General features: G+C 41.8%; 1 protein-coding gene across 1 annotated transcript in view; it reads right to left on the bottom strand.

Annotated features, from left to right (window-relative positions):
- LOC117503320 (transmembrane channel-like protein 3) overlaps window positions 1-14,614 on the bottom strand; it is a 251,235-nt gene that overhangs the window by 7,477 nt on the left and 229,144 nt on the right. Inside the window, exons 18-19 of the mRNA XM_034162542.1 lie at window positions 3,371-3,413; window positions 3,041-3,290 (exon numbers count right to left, since the gene is read on the bottom strand). Coding sequence (XP_034018433.1) covers window positions 3,041-3,290; window positions 3,371-3,413 — 293 coding nt within the window. The remainder of the gene's footprint in view (window positions 1-3,040; window positions 3,291-3,370; window positions 3,414-14,614) is intronic.

Here is a 14,614-nt window from a genome sequence, read left to right as displayed (position 1 = left end):
CTATTCTCCCACAATTGTTGAATAACTGGACTCATACAAAAAAAAACATGCGACGTGGCTCATTATTCATTCTTCATTATTCGGTGGGACCAGGGCTTTATGGTCAATACACCCAGGAATGCGCCAGTGACTCATCTACCAAGTCAAATCAGGTCTGGGAGCATGTGCTGGTTCTGTGCTTTGCTGTATTCCCAAAACCACAGAACTGCCCCGGGTCCTGGATGGCAACCACCCAGGCAGACAACTGGTCCATTCCCACATCTCTAAAATAACCATCTATGTACCATAGCCAGGTGAAATGTGGGCATCATGTTGGCCTTCTCCCCGGCTACAGAGGTCCTTGACACTCAGGCACATGTGTGCTGGATCATGCACAGAGAAATGGGCCACATGGCTAAAATGTCAGAGGTGATGCTCCCTCAGAATGCAAGTGAAGTGTCTCTCACTAACCACTTGTGTTATACAAAGTCTTTCCAGCCATTCCACCAACTCAACCAGGTGATTTCAATGATTAACATCACTTTGAGCAGATGGGATGAGTTCATCAATGAAATCGCCTGGTGAAGTTGGTGGTTCCAAAGAAAACCTGCACCCTCTTAGCTGCTTCTGGAATCACTTTGATGCCTATGTTCTAGTGGTTAAGCGTTTAGTTTGAGACAAGAGGATTCTCAGTTCAAACACCAGCATGACTGGAAAATCACTAAGGACCCTTGGGTAAGGTCCTTAGTCCCCACGTTGCTCCCGGTGTGTAGTGAGTACCTTGCATGACATGGGTTTGTGAGTGTGTCTGTGTGGATGGGTGAATGTGAGGCATTACTATAAAGTGCTTTGAGCTTCTGATTCAGATGGAAATGTGCTATATAAATGCAGTTCAGTTATCCTTGGTCTCAACCCACAGTGGGTTTTGTTTATCGCCTGCCACCCTCTCAGGGGAAAACCTATGAACTCACCCTAATAGCCAGGTTTTCTAAGATGGGTGCTTTCATATTGGGAGACAAGTTATCCACAAGTAAACAGACGGCACAACAATTGGTGCAGCATGTCTTCCCTCTGCATGGACTCTTGTCAGACTGGGGTTCTCAGTTAGTCTCACGGTTCTTTCAAGAGTTTTGTCAGCTAGTGGAGGTGATGGTTGTCATCAGGATACCACCCTCAGTCTAATGGTCAAGCAGAGTGGCCCAACCAGGAGTTAGGAGCAGCATTATGTTGTCTGGTTTCAGCCAATCCCTCACGTTGGACCCAATTTGCACTCTGGGATGACTAGGCGCCCTGCATCTGCCATGAGAATGACTTTCTTTTTCGTGCATTTGTGGTGCATGTGTGTGGTCTCTGTTCCCAGACTTGGAGGACAAGCTATTGGAACCATCAGCATCAGCTTACACACAGTGGTGTCATTTGATGTGGCACAGAGTCTGCACAACCCTGTTACACTCCTTCTTATACCAGAAACAAACAGCTGACAGACGTTGATCATCTGGAGCAACATGTTTGGTGTTTAACTTGTGAGCTTCCATTTAGTGTGTCATGTTGTAAGTTTGCACTGCGATTCACAGGACTTTTAACAGTATCTAAAGTTTTGTTTGCAGTCCACCTCTTACTCCCATGTAATCAGATCGATCCAAGTTTCCATGTTTCTCAGATCAAACTGATGTCTACCAGACCCCCCCCCCCCCCACACACACACACACACACACACCGCTAGGATCATTGATAGCACTCCCATGTTTACTGTTAAGTGCTTGCTGGCTGTGTGGAGGAGGTTCTGGCAGTTCTTCGTAGACTGGGAGGGCTATGGCCTAGACGACCACTCCTGGAAGCTGGTTTCTAACAACTTAGAAAAGCATTTGGATGCTTGCAGGGTCTTCCAGACATGACAGGAACAGCCGGTGGTGATGTTCCATAGGGGGAAGGAGTACTGTCCACCCCTGTGGTTTGATTCAGACAGTGTCGTGATTTCTCTGGTTTCTCTTGCTCACTTCATGTTTATGCCCCTGTTGTGTATCCAGTCTGCTGTACACAGTGTGATGGTTTCATCCTATCTAACGCACCTTCTGCAGATTAACGGTGCGCCATTGGTTTTCACTCCACTGATTATTCTGCTCTCCATATAAGCCACACAGGCTCACACCTCTTCGCTGGAACATTTGTTCCAGTCAGTCTCCGAGTGTTTTTGATCACTAGATATTGCTGGATTTTTTTTTTTAACCTCCAGTGACCAACTGAGCCTGCAGTCTAGATCACTGTTGCGTGGTATTTGTCTGGAACACTTCTTGAAGACTTACTTGTGTCAAGCCTTTTTTTTTTGACAGGTTTGTGTTTTTGACTGCTGTAAACCTTTTGAGTCTCAGCTTGACACCTCTTTTTTTTTTTTTTGTGCCTTTGGTTTCAAGGAGAAATTCTGTTGTTGGACTTATAAGGGTTTTGGTCACAGCCTGACAGATAAGTGATTGTGATCTCAAAATAAAGAAGAAAAATTAAGCACCATTGAGTATAAGTTGTATGTCTGACTGATTTTCACCTCTTGTTTGGTTATTAGAAATGACAGTTTAAAAAAATGACTGGAGTTTATTGTCACCAGCTAGTGTTGTGCAAAAATCTGGTATGTGAGTCCTTAGTTCATGGAGTTAAGAAGTTTCTGCATTATTGTCTTTTTTAAGATCCAGCTACTTGTGGATTTATATATATATATATATATATATATATATATATATATATTTATTTATTTATTTTTTGGCAGTCAAGGGGTGAGTGCACTTGTTTCCAGTTCAGAAGATTTCGAGTTCAAGACCACTCCTGCCCATTCCTCATGTAAAGTGAGTTTTGTTAAAGTTCTCCTTTGATGTAGGGCCCTCAGAGGAGTCATTGTTACCCCGAGCATTTATCTGTATTGCCTAAGACGGGCAGGTCTGGCTGTATAGTTTCTCACCTCATTGGGGCCCCTTCTGGCCTGAGGTCCCAAGCAGTTGCCTGTTGCAAGTAGCACCTCTGCATGTCACTGTAACTCTGACACAGGTAAGACCTGCTTGGTAGATGATCCCACCTGTTTTTGGGCAGTGTGGATGCAGCTTCACTTCTGGAGGACTCTGCAGCACATCCTTGGTTCAGGTCTGGTCGAGATGCCGACTGGGTAATGGTGCGGATGCTGGTCCCACGTCGAGTTGGAGACTGAAAGTTTGAGATTCTGCCGTTGTGTTGTGGGGACGGCGTGTGGATTGAGGCCTCATGACTTGTGATGTTTTCCTCCTCCTGATCTGCTTTCTTATCTTGTGCATCTGGAACCTGCAGCCGTGCTGAGAAAGGTTAAATATCACATGAGTCACAACACCACAGCAACAATGAAGATGATGTGCAAACCAACAAAGACATGTACCTGCTGCCATCTGGATAACTTTCTTCTTGTCCTCATTCCGGTCCTGAATAGAGTGAAGTCAGTAAAGGGAATTTTCACTTTTATATGTACTTACATCAAAATGCATCATCAGATTAATTCCAATCATGAACTCAGTTTGACGTCATCCCGCTCTACATCTTATTGAGTCGAGTATTTTATCCCTTAAAGAAGCACTGAGGTCGTGTTCGCATTCAGCCTCTAAATGTTGCTCAAGTTAAGTTTATTAACACAGCACATTTATATGGTGGCCAAGAGAAGCTACAGTACTTCAAAATTAAGGAACTAGTACCCATCACAGTACACAAAACACCTGCATTACTCGAATAACAGGGATCTACACCAAAATCTGCAGACACACTGCAAAAAGCCGCTATCAATCAATTCAATCAATTTTTTTATATAGCGCCAAATCACAACAAACAGTTGCCCCAAGGTGCTTTATATTGTAAGGCAAGGCCATACAATAATTATGTAAAACCCCAACGGTCAAAACGACCCCCTGTGAGCAAGCACTTGGCTACAGTGGGAAGGAAAAACTCCCTTTTAACAGGAAGAAACCTCCAGCAGAACCAGGCTCAGGGAGGGGCAGTCTTCTGCTGGGACTGGTTGGGGCTGAGGGAGAGAACCAGGAAAAAGACATGCTGTGGAGGGGAGCAGAGATCGATCACTAATGATTAAATGCAGAGTGGTGCATACAGAGCAAAAAGAGAAAGAAACAGTGCATCATGGGAACCCCCCAGCAGTCTACGTCTATAGCAGCATAACTAAGGGATGGTTCAGGGTCACCTGATCCAGCCCTAACTATAAGCTTTAGCAAAAAGGAAAGTTTTAAGCCTAATCTTAAAAGTAGAGAGGGTGTCTGTCTCCCTGATCTGAATTGGGAGCTGGTTCCACAGGAGAGGAGCCTGAAAGCTGAAGGCTCTGCTTCCCATTCTACTCTTACAAACCCTAGGAACTACAAGTAAGCCTGCAGTCTGAGAGCGAAGCGCTCTATTGGGGTGATATGGTACTACAAGGTCCCTAAGATAAGATGGGACCTGATTATTCAAAACCTTATAAGTAAGAAGAAGAATTTTAAATTCTATTCTAGAATTAACAGGAAGCCAATGAAGAGAGGCCAATATGGGTGAGATATGCTCTCTCCTTCTAGTCCCCGTCAGTACTCTAGCTGCAGCATTTTGAATTAACTGAAGGCTTTTTAGGGAACTTTTAGGACAACCTGATAATAATGAATTACAATAGTCCAGCCTAGAGGAAATAAATGCATGAATTAGTTTTTCAGCATCACTCTGAGACAAGACCTTTCTGATTTTAGAGATATTGCGTAAATGCAAAAAAGCAGTCCTACATATGTGTTTAATATGCGCTTTGAATGACATATCCTGATCAAAAATGACTCCAAGATTTCTCACAGTATTACTAGAGGTCAGGGTAATGCCATCCAGAGTAAGGATCTGGTTAGACACCATGTTTCTAAGATTTGTGGGGCCAAGTACAATAACTTCAGTTTTATCTGAGTTTAAAAGCAGGAAATTAGAGGTCATCCATGTCTTTATGTCTGTAAGACAATCCCGCAGTTTAGCTAATTGGTGTGTGTCCTCTGGCTTCATGGATAGATAAAGCTGGGTATCATCTGCGTAACAATGAAAATTTAAGCAATACCGTCTAATAATACTGCCTAAGGGAAGCATATATAAAGTGAATAAAATTGGTCCTAGCACAGAACCTTGTGGAACTCCATAATTAACTTTAGTCTGTGAAGAAGATTCCCCATTTACATGAACAAATTGTAATCTATTAGACAAATATGATTCAAACCACCGCAGCGCAGTGCCTTTAATACCTATGACAGAAGAACTCACAACAAAAGTTTCTGGCCAGATGACCTTCAGTGCGTCATGGTGCTCTGTTATATTAGTGCATGCACCTGGTTGGCTAACTTTGTCAGCATATTTAGTCAGTCTTGAGTTAATATGCTGACAAAGTTAACTCCAGTCATCAGTTCAGTTAATTAAATTGATGTTATTCATAATTTTACTCTTAAACAAGCTGGGGGTTTTTTGGTTTTTTTTTTGCATTGCATCGATGCATGTAAATTACACTCAACAAAAATATAAACGCAACACTTTTGGTTTTGCTCCCATTTTGTATGAGATGAACTCAAAGATCTAAAACTTTTTCCACATACACAATATCACCATTTCCCTCAAATATTGTTCACAAACCAGTCTAAATCTGTGATAGTGAGCACTTCTCCTTTGCTGAGATAATCCATCCCACCTCACAGGTGTGCCATATCAAGATGCTGATTAGACACCATGATTAGTGCACAGGTGTGCAAACTCCACACAGAAAGGCCACAGGTGGGAATTGAACCCATGACCTTCTCAATGTGAGGCAACAGTGCTAACCACTAATCCACCGTGCTGCCAAAACAGAATACAATTTGCAAATCCTCTTCAACCTATATTCAATTGAACACATCACAAAGACAAGATAGTTAATGTTCAAACTGATAAACTTTATTGTTTTGTGAAAACAAAAACAATAAAGGGTAGTTGTAAAACAGCTAACTGATCATCTGCAGAGGAATGGTCTATTTGAAGAGTTTCAGTCAGGTTTTAGAATTCATCATAGTACAGAAACAGCATTAGTGAAGGTTACAAATGATCTTCTTATGGCCTCAGACAGTGGACTCATCTCTGTGCTTGTTCTGTTAGACCTCAGTGCTGCTTTTGATACTGTTGACCATAAAATTTTATTACAGAGATTAGAGCATGCCATAGGTATTAAAGGCACTGCGCTGCGGTGGTTTGAATCATATTTATCTATTTGTTCATGTAAATGGGGAATCTTCTTCACAGACTAAGGTTAATTATGGAGTTCCACAAGGTTCTGTGCTAGGACCAATTTTATTCACTTTATACATGCTTCCCTTAGGCAGTATTATTAAACGGCATTGCTTAAATTGTCATTGTTACGCAGATGATACCCAGCTTTATCTATCCATGAAGCCAGAGGACACACACCAATTAGCTAAACTGCAGGATTGTCTTACAGACATAAAGACATGGATGACCTCTAATTTCCTGCTTTTAAACTCAGATAAAACTGAAGTTATTGTACTTGGCCCCACAAATCTTAGAAACATGGTGTCTAACCAGATCCTTACTCTCGATGGCATTACCCTGACCTCTAGTAATACTGTGAGAAATCTTGGAGTCATTTTTGATCAGGATATGTCATTCAATGCGTATATTAAACAAATATGTAGGACTGCTTTTTTGCATTTACGCAATATCTCTAAAATTAGAAAGGTCTTGTCTCAGAGGGATGCTGAAAAACTAATTCATGCATTTATTTCCTCTAGGCTGGACTATTGTAATTCATTATTATCAGGTTGTCCTAAAAGTTCCCTGAAAAGCCTTCAGTTAATTCAAAATGCTGCAGCTAGAGTACTAACGGGGACTAGAAGGAGAGAGCATATCTCACCCATATTGGCCTCTCTTCATTGGCTTCCTGTTAATTCTAGAATAGAATTTAAAATTCTTCTTCTTACTTATAAGGTTTTGAATAATCAGGTCCCATCTTATCTTAGGGACCTCATAGTACCATATCACCCCAATAGAGCGCTTCGCTCTCAGACTGCAGGCTTACTTGTAGTTCCTAGGGTTTGTAAGAGTAGAATGGGAGGCAGAGCCTTCAGCTTTCAGGCTCCTCTCCTGTGGAACCAGCTCCCAATTCAGATCAGGGAGACAGACACCCTCTCTACTTTTAAGATTAGGCTTAAAACTTTCCTGTTTGCTAAAGCTTATAGTTGGGGCTGGATCAGGTGACCCTGAACCATCCCATAGTTATGCTGCTATAGACTTAGACTGCTGGGGGGTTCCCATGATGCACTGAGGGTTTCTTTCTCTTTTTGCTCTGTATGCACCACTTTGCATTTAATCATTAGTGACTGATCTCTGCTCCCCTCCACAGCATGTCTTTTTCCTGGTTCTCTCCCTCAGCCCCAACCAGTCCCAGCAGAAGACTGCCCCTCCCTGAGCCTGGTTCTGCTGGAGGTTTCTTCCTGTTAAAGGGAGTTTTTCCTTCCCACTGTCGCCAACTGCTTGCTCACAGGGGGTCGTTTTGACCGTTGGGGTTTTTACGTAATTATTGTATGGCCTTGCCTTACAATATAAAGTGCCTTGGGGCAACTGTTTGTTGTGATTTGGCGCTATATAAATAAAACTGATTGATTGATTGAAAATATTTGCTCATTTTGAAATGGATGCCTGCAGCACGTTTCAAAAAAGCTGGGACAGTGGTATGTTTACCACAGTGTTACATCACCTTTCCTTCTAACAACAGTAAGTGTCTGGGAGCTGAGGACACTCATGATTGGATATAAAAAGAGCATCCCCAAAAGTCTCAGCCGTTCACAAGCAAAGTTGGGGTGAAGACTCCACTTTGTGAACAGCTGCATGAAAAAAATAGTCTTATAAAAAAATAGTCTGTCCGGTGTTCCTGACCAGACATTCTTGTTGATGTTCTGCACTGGCGTTGTGGCACCATCTGTGACGGGTGCCCTTGCGATTCTGGTAATCACCGGGCTGTTCTGTGACAGTGTGATGCTCAGCGTCAATGTGTGGTCTTTACGTGCCTTAGTCAGTGTGGCTGACCTGTCAGTAGCCACCTTCCATGGAGACGCCTTAGCCGGTTGGAGCCTTGTCATGGACCATTTTCTTCAACTTCCACCAAAGATTTTCAATTGGATTAAGATCCGGACTATTTGCAGGCCATGACATTGACCCTATGTGTCTTTTTGCAAGGAATGTTTTCACAGTTTTTGCTCTATGGCAAGATGCATTATCATCTTGAAAAATGATTTCATCATCCCCAAACATCCTTTCAATTGATGGGATAAGAAAAGTGTCCAAAATATCAACATAAACTTGTGCATTTATTGATGATGTAATGACAGTCATCTCCCCAGTGCCTTTACCCAACATGCAGCCCCATATCATCAATGACTGTGGAAATTTACATGTTCTCTTCAGGCAGTCATCTTTATAAATCTCATTGGAACGGCACCAAACAAAAGTTCCAGCATCATCACCTTGCCCAATGCAGATTTGAGATTCATCACTGAATATGACTTTCATCCAGTCATCCACAGTCCACGATTGCTTTTCATTAGCCCATTATAACCTTGTTTTTTTCTGTTTAGGTGCTAATGATGGCTTTCATTTAGCTTTTCTGTATGTAAATTCCATTTCCTTTAGGCGGTTTCTTACAGTTCGGTCACAGACGTTGACTCCAGTTTCCTCCCATTCGTTCCTCATTTGTTTTGTTGTGCATTTTCGATTTTTGAGACATATTGCTTTAAGTTTTCTGTCTTAACGCTTTGATGTCTTCCTTGGTCTACCAGTATGTTTGCCTTTAACAACCTTCCCATGTTTGTATTTGGTCCAGAGCTTAGACACAGCTGACTGTGAACAACCAACATCTTTTGCAACATTGCGTGATGATTTACCCTCTTTTAAGAGTTTGATAATCCTCTCCTTGTTTCAATTGACATCTCTCGTGTTGGAGCTATGATTCATGTCAGTCCACTTGGTGCAACAGCTCTCCAAGGTGTGATTCCATAATTTATTCCTCAGAACTGAGTGATTCCATATTTTTTTTTTCCCCTCTGCTTGGTCTAAAAAAGTAACGGTTACTGACTGCCACAATTATTTTTCCTGATTTCTTATAGTGTTTCTTAAAGCCAGAAAGTTGCCATTTGAAATGACTTTAGTTTTGTGTCATGTCTGTGATCTGCTTTTTTTCTACAAAATTAAACAACTGAATGAACATCCTCCAAGGCCGGTGATTCCATAATTATTGCCAGGGGTTGTATAGCCGATCATAGCCAACCGGCTCCATCACTGTGCCATCACAGGTGCATAACTTTGTAGTCGAGGTGCAGAGGTTGCCATCGGCTCCTGTGATTTGCCGATACACTGACAAAGGCATTGTGTTCCTCGATGCTCCAGTGTCCAGCTGACAGGAACACTATTTCGTTGGTGCGTGATATGAACCCTTGTCAAGTACTCGGCATAAACAGGGTAGCAGAAATCAATGTCCTCATCACTAGTCATGTACTCCTCTTGCACTGCATTTACACGGTTTTCACCGTTCCCCTTCTGTTTGCTTTTTCTCCTTTGCCAGTCAGGGGTACAACACACCGTGAAGTGGTTCCTCTTGTGACGGTTTTCACAGGTTTGTCCATATGCGGGACATTTTTTTCTACTGTATTCATGGGTACCGCCACAGAATTTACATTTCAATAGAGTCTTTGATTTGTCTTTGTCCCAGGCCTTGTACTTGCCTCATTCATGTTTTTTCTTTTTTTGAATTGCCATCTGACACTCTATTAACAGTAACAGAGTCTTCATTTTTCTGCATTGCCTTTGCATGCACAGTCACCCTCTCCATTGCTCGACATATGTTGATGGCTGTGTTGAGTGTCAAGTCTTTCTCTTGCAGGAGACGGGCACGTATGGTGTCCTCACGTAAGCCGTACACAATGCTGTCCTGGATCATTTTGTCAGAATAAGAATCACCTTTATTGCCATTGCACAGTAAACCAGCACAACAAAATTTGCTTGTGCATCCTCAAAAAGAATGCCGCGCTCACAGGCGAGCTCAGAAACCTCTAAATTACCCCATTCCAGTCAGACATATGCAGGGCTCTCCCCAGACAATGGAAAAACGGTGCCACGCTGTCATACTGCCATCTAGCGCCGCTATAGCGTAGTGTCATTTCGTGATGTTTTAGCGGTAGACTTGATGGGAATCTAATGGCACGCAAACCCGCTTTTATGGGAAATTTCACATAAACAAGTTCAGCTCTATTTTATCCTGTTTACATTCAGATGACACAAACTATGACAAAACAAGCCTTACACGAAGCCAGATCTCTGCAATTTTTGTTTGTCTTGGCAGGGATGCAGCAATTGCCGGGCCATCTGGGGAGGAGGCTCACCAGCGCCGAGCGTCACGGAGGCAGGTGCACAGCCGACTCGATCAACGCTGTCTGCTGTGGGATCGATCAGATCAGAGGCTAAGAACGATGTTGCAGCCTCTGTGACAGTGAACAGGTAGGCTTTTAGGAAGAAAACAGCAAAACGGAATTCAAAACTATTCAGGTACCGAGACACACTTTAGGATTTTGGGGCTGGATAACGGCGTGCATTATTTCCATTCTTCTATGTTTTAAAGGACATGTTGCACTGAAACCAGTGGGGTTTTTTTTTTTTTTTTTTTTTTTTTTTTTTTTTTTTTTTTTTTAAGAGTGTTTCCGACAGCATTTCTTAGAGGAAACCTCGCACTTGAATGCTGCTAATGTTAAAAAGGGAATCACAGATTAATTACAAAGTTTATATACAGTAAGTGTGATGTGGTGTTATGATGACTCTTTTTTTTTTTAAACTGATAACTGTTAATTCTGATGCAGTCACGGTAAAAGGTGCCGCTTTCCACTGTGCTAAAACTTAGTGCATGTGCACACTGCGCGAGTGTGGTGCGCGCTGCTGTCTCACATCAAGACAGACACTTGAAGTAAAATAAAAATGAGCCCTACCAGCTCCACTGAGAAGAAGGAAAAACAAACACCTGAGCAGTCATCCACTTGTGATTTCCAAAGTCCGCTCCACTAAAGGAGTTCCCACGCACGGATCGCGCGTGATCGCCAGCCAGTTTTGTGGAGCTCCTCACAAAGTTCTCTCACCATTAGATAGAAAGTCCATTATCTCCTGAAAATAACGTATTCCAACTTTTTCCAGATGTAAAAAAAATCCATCTGCGTGTCCAGCATGTACAAAACAGCGTCATGGAGACACTCCACGTGCACGCTCACGGAGGGACTAAAACAGTGTCCAGCGACACAAATGGCAGCGTCACCACACGTTAGAATCCAAAATCCGACAGACCCTGAAAAAATTAAGAGTTTTAGGGTGAAGTGTGTCGCCTCCTGTCTCTCTGTACAGCCTCTGTAAATCCGAACCTTTACTTTCAAATGAAAGCTCACAACACTGCTTCGTTATCGGATAACCAGTGTTCATTTCTTCACTGTGTCAGCCATCGGGATGTTTCTGCTTTTCTTAAAATGTACATCACACGCTGAGAAATGCAGACAAATGCAGAGTAAAATCAGAGTAATAAGACATTTTCCAGAAATGCACCTGCTGACTCGGGGAGGAAAGCTGAACCTTTTGTTTATTACTTTTATTTCATTTTTGACAATATAGAGAACTGTCAAAATCTGAATCACAAGGACAAGGTGAGATTTTCACACTCTGAAGTGGATGCCCCCAGCCTGGTGATATTGTGACTTTGGAATTCAAACTTTTCAAACTGAAAATTATGCAGGGGAAAAGTGTAAAAAAGTCTACAATCTTCCACATTTTAAATTGTCTTTCTGTACATTTTTTTCTTTCAAATAAGTTTATTGAACATTTGTTACATACAGTGTGTCAACAAAACACAAACATTTTAGATTAATTTAACTAAATGAACAATTCAGCACAGAATCAGACCAGAAACAGTACTAAAAGATTTTCATTTTTGTCTTTGGGCTTCAGGACACAAGGTCAGATAGGACCCCGAGTGGAAGCATTGCGCACGGCGATAGTTCCCAACAGCACCGCTATACTAAAAATTTCTGGGGAGAACCCTGCATATGTCTCATATTGCACTGTCCCCAACATACATAACTCAGATTACACTGATCCCAAATTGTCTTCACCCCATATTCCTGACTGTTGAGTGCACCTGAATATAAGCTGCACCCACGAACTTTGAAAAGAAAAAAAAAAGAAAAACAAATTGTACATATATAGGCCACACTTGTCTATAAGCTGTAAGTGTCCACGTTGTAACATATTTCCACAGAAAGATGTTACCCAGAAAGATTTTTTAAAAACTTTTAAATAAATACATACCGGTACCATACACAAATATGTACCATTAATGCTTTTTTTCTGAACAGCGCCTGTAACATGGCTGGAATACAAATAAAAAAATACCGGTACAGTAACCTACCAGGTTTCATTGATCGCTATCTTCATCTTCCTCATGTGCACTAAAACCACTAAAGTCCTGTTCTTCAGTGTCAGAATTGAACAGCTTCAGAATTACTTCATCACACACACAGTCTGTCTTTCATTGTCGCTCTCACTGTCTCTTTCGTCTTAAGGCAAATTCGCCCTTGAGCTGTCCTCTTCATCATTTTCCCTGAAAAGCCTTCAGTTAATTCAAAATGCTGCAGCTAGAGTACTGATGGGGACTAGAAGGAGAGAACATATCTCACCCATATTGTGATTTGGCACTATATAAATAAAACTGTTTGAAAACTGATTGATTGATCACGCAGCAGTCCAGTCCTTCACCTTTGTGTGTGTGTGTGGTGATACTGGATTTTTTTTTTACACTGAGCTACACTGTCAGGATCCACTGACAGACTTTAGCAAAAGTTGGTCTTGCATTCAGCCAGCTTTGGTAAATGATTTCTTGCTGCTCGTTATCCAGGCCTTGCTCTCACCTCAGAGTGCCACTTTAAACGCTCTGTGTAAAAATCCATAAATTAGCCGCATCATTGTTTATCAATCAATCAATCAATTTTTTTTTTATATAGCGCCAAATCACAACAAACAGTTGCCCCAAGGCGCTTTATATTGTAAGGCAAGGCCATACAATAATTATGTAAAACCCCAACGGTCAAAACGACCCCCTGTGAGCAAGCACTTGGCTACAGTGGGAAGGAAAAACTCCCTTTTAACAGGAAGAAACCTCCAGCAGAACCAGGCTCAGGGAGGGGCAGTCTTCTGCTGGGATTGGTTGGGGCTGAGGGAGAGAACCAGGAAAAAGACATGCTGTGGAGGGGAGCAGAGATCGATCACTAATGATTAAATGCAGAGTGGTGCATACAGAGCAAAAAGAGAAAGAAACAGTGCATCATGGGAACCCCCCAGCAGTCTACGTCTATAGCAGCATAACTAAGGGATGGTTCAGGGTCACCCGATCCAGCCCTAACTATAAGCTTTAGCAAAAAGGAAAGTTTTAAGCCTAATCTTAAAAGTAGAGAGGGTGTCTGTCTCCCTGATCTGAATTGGGAGCTGGTTCCACAGGAGAGGAGGCTGAAAGCTGAAGGCTCTGCCTCCCATTCTACTCTTACAAACCCTAGGAACTACAAGTAAGCCTGCAGTCTGAGAGCGAAGCGCTCTATTGGGGTGATATGGTACTACGAGGTCCCTAAGATAAGATGGGACCTGATTATTCAAAACCTTATAAGTAAGAAGAAGAATTTTAAATTCTATTCTAGAATGAACAGGAAGCCAATGAAGAGAGGCCAATATGGGTGAGATATGCTCTCTCCTTCTAGTCCCCGTCAGTACTCTAGCTGCAGCATTTTGAATTAACTGAAGGCTTTTTAGGGAACTTTTAGGACAACCTGATAATAATGAATTACAATAGTCCAGCCTAGAGGAAATAAATGCATGAATTAGTTTTTCAGCATCACTCTGAGACAAGACCTTTCTGATTTTAGAGATATTGCGTAAATGCAAAAAAGCAGTCCTACATATTTGTTTAATATGCGCTTTGAATGACATATCCTGATCAAAAATGACTCCAAGATTTCTCACAGTATTACTAGAGGTCAGGGTAATGCCATCCAGAGTAAGGATCTGGTTAGACACCATGTTTCTAAGATTTGTGGGGCCAAGTACAATAACTTCAGTTTTATCTGAGTTTAAAAGCAGGAAATTAGAGGTCATCCATGTCTTTATGTCTGTAAGACAATCCTGCAGTTTAGCTAATTGGTGTGTGTCCTCTGGCTTCATGGATAGATAAAGCTGGGTATCATCTGCGTAACAATGAAAATTTAAGCAATGCCGTCTAATAATACTACCTAAGGGAAGCATGTATAAAGTGAATAAAATTGGTCCTAGCACAGAAGCTGCAGTGTTCAAAGCGTGTGAAAAAAGTAGCGGCTAAAAGTCCCAAAATTACAGTAATTTACAGAGGAACACCAAAGATTTCCAATGTAAGAAATGTTTTTAACTACAAAATGGAAATTCAATTATAAAAATTAATCTTGAGGTTTAAAAAACAAAAATGTGTATGTTGTAAGGATTTTTGCCGTGTGTAACACTGATGGAAGAACGCTGATGTTCCTCTGACATATTCTTGCAGTTT

Source organism: Thalassophryne amazonica, chromosome 2, assembly GCF_902500255.1.
Source record: "Thalassophryne amazonica chromosome 2, fThaAma1.1, whole genome shotgun sequence".
In the NCBI taxonomy this organism is placed as follows: domain Eukaryota; kingdom Metazoa; phylum Chordata; class Actinopteri; order Batrachoidiformes; family Batrachoididae; genus Thalassophryne; species Thalassophryne amazonica.
The sequence above is the reverse complement of the archived record's forward strand: the minus strand, read 5'-3'. Positions and strand labels throughout refer to the sequence as shown.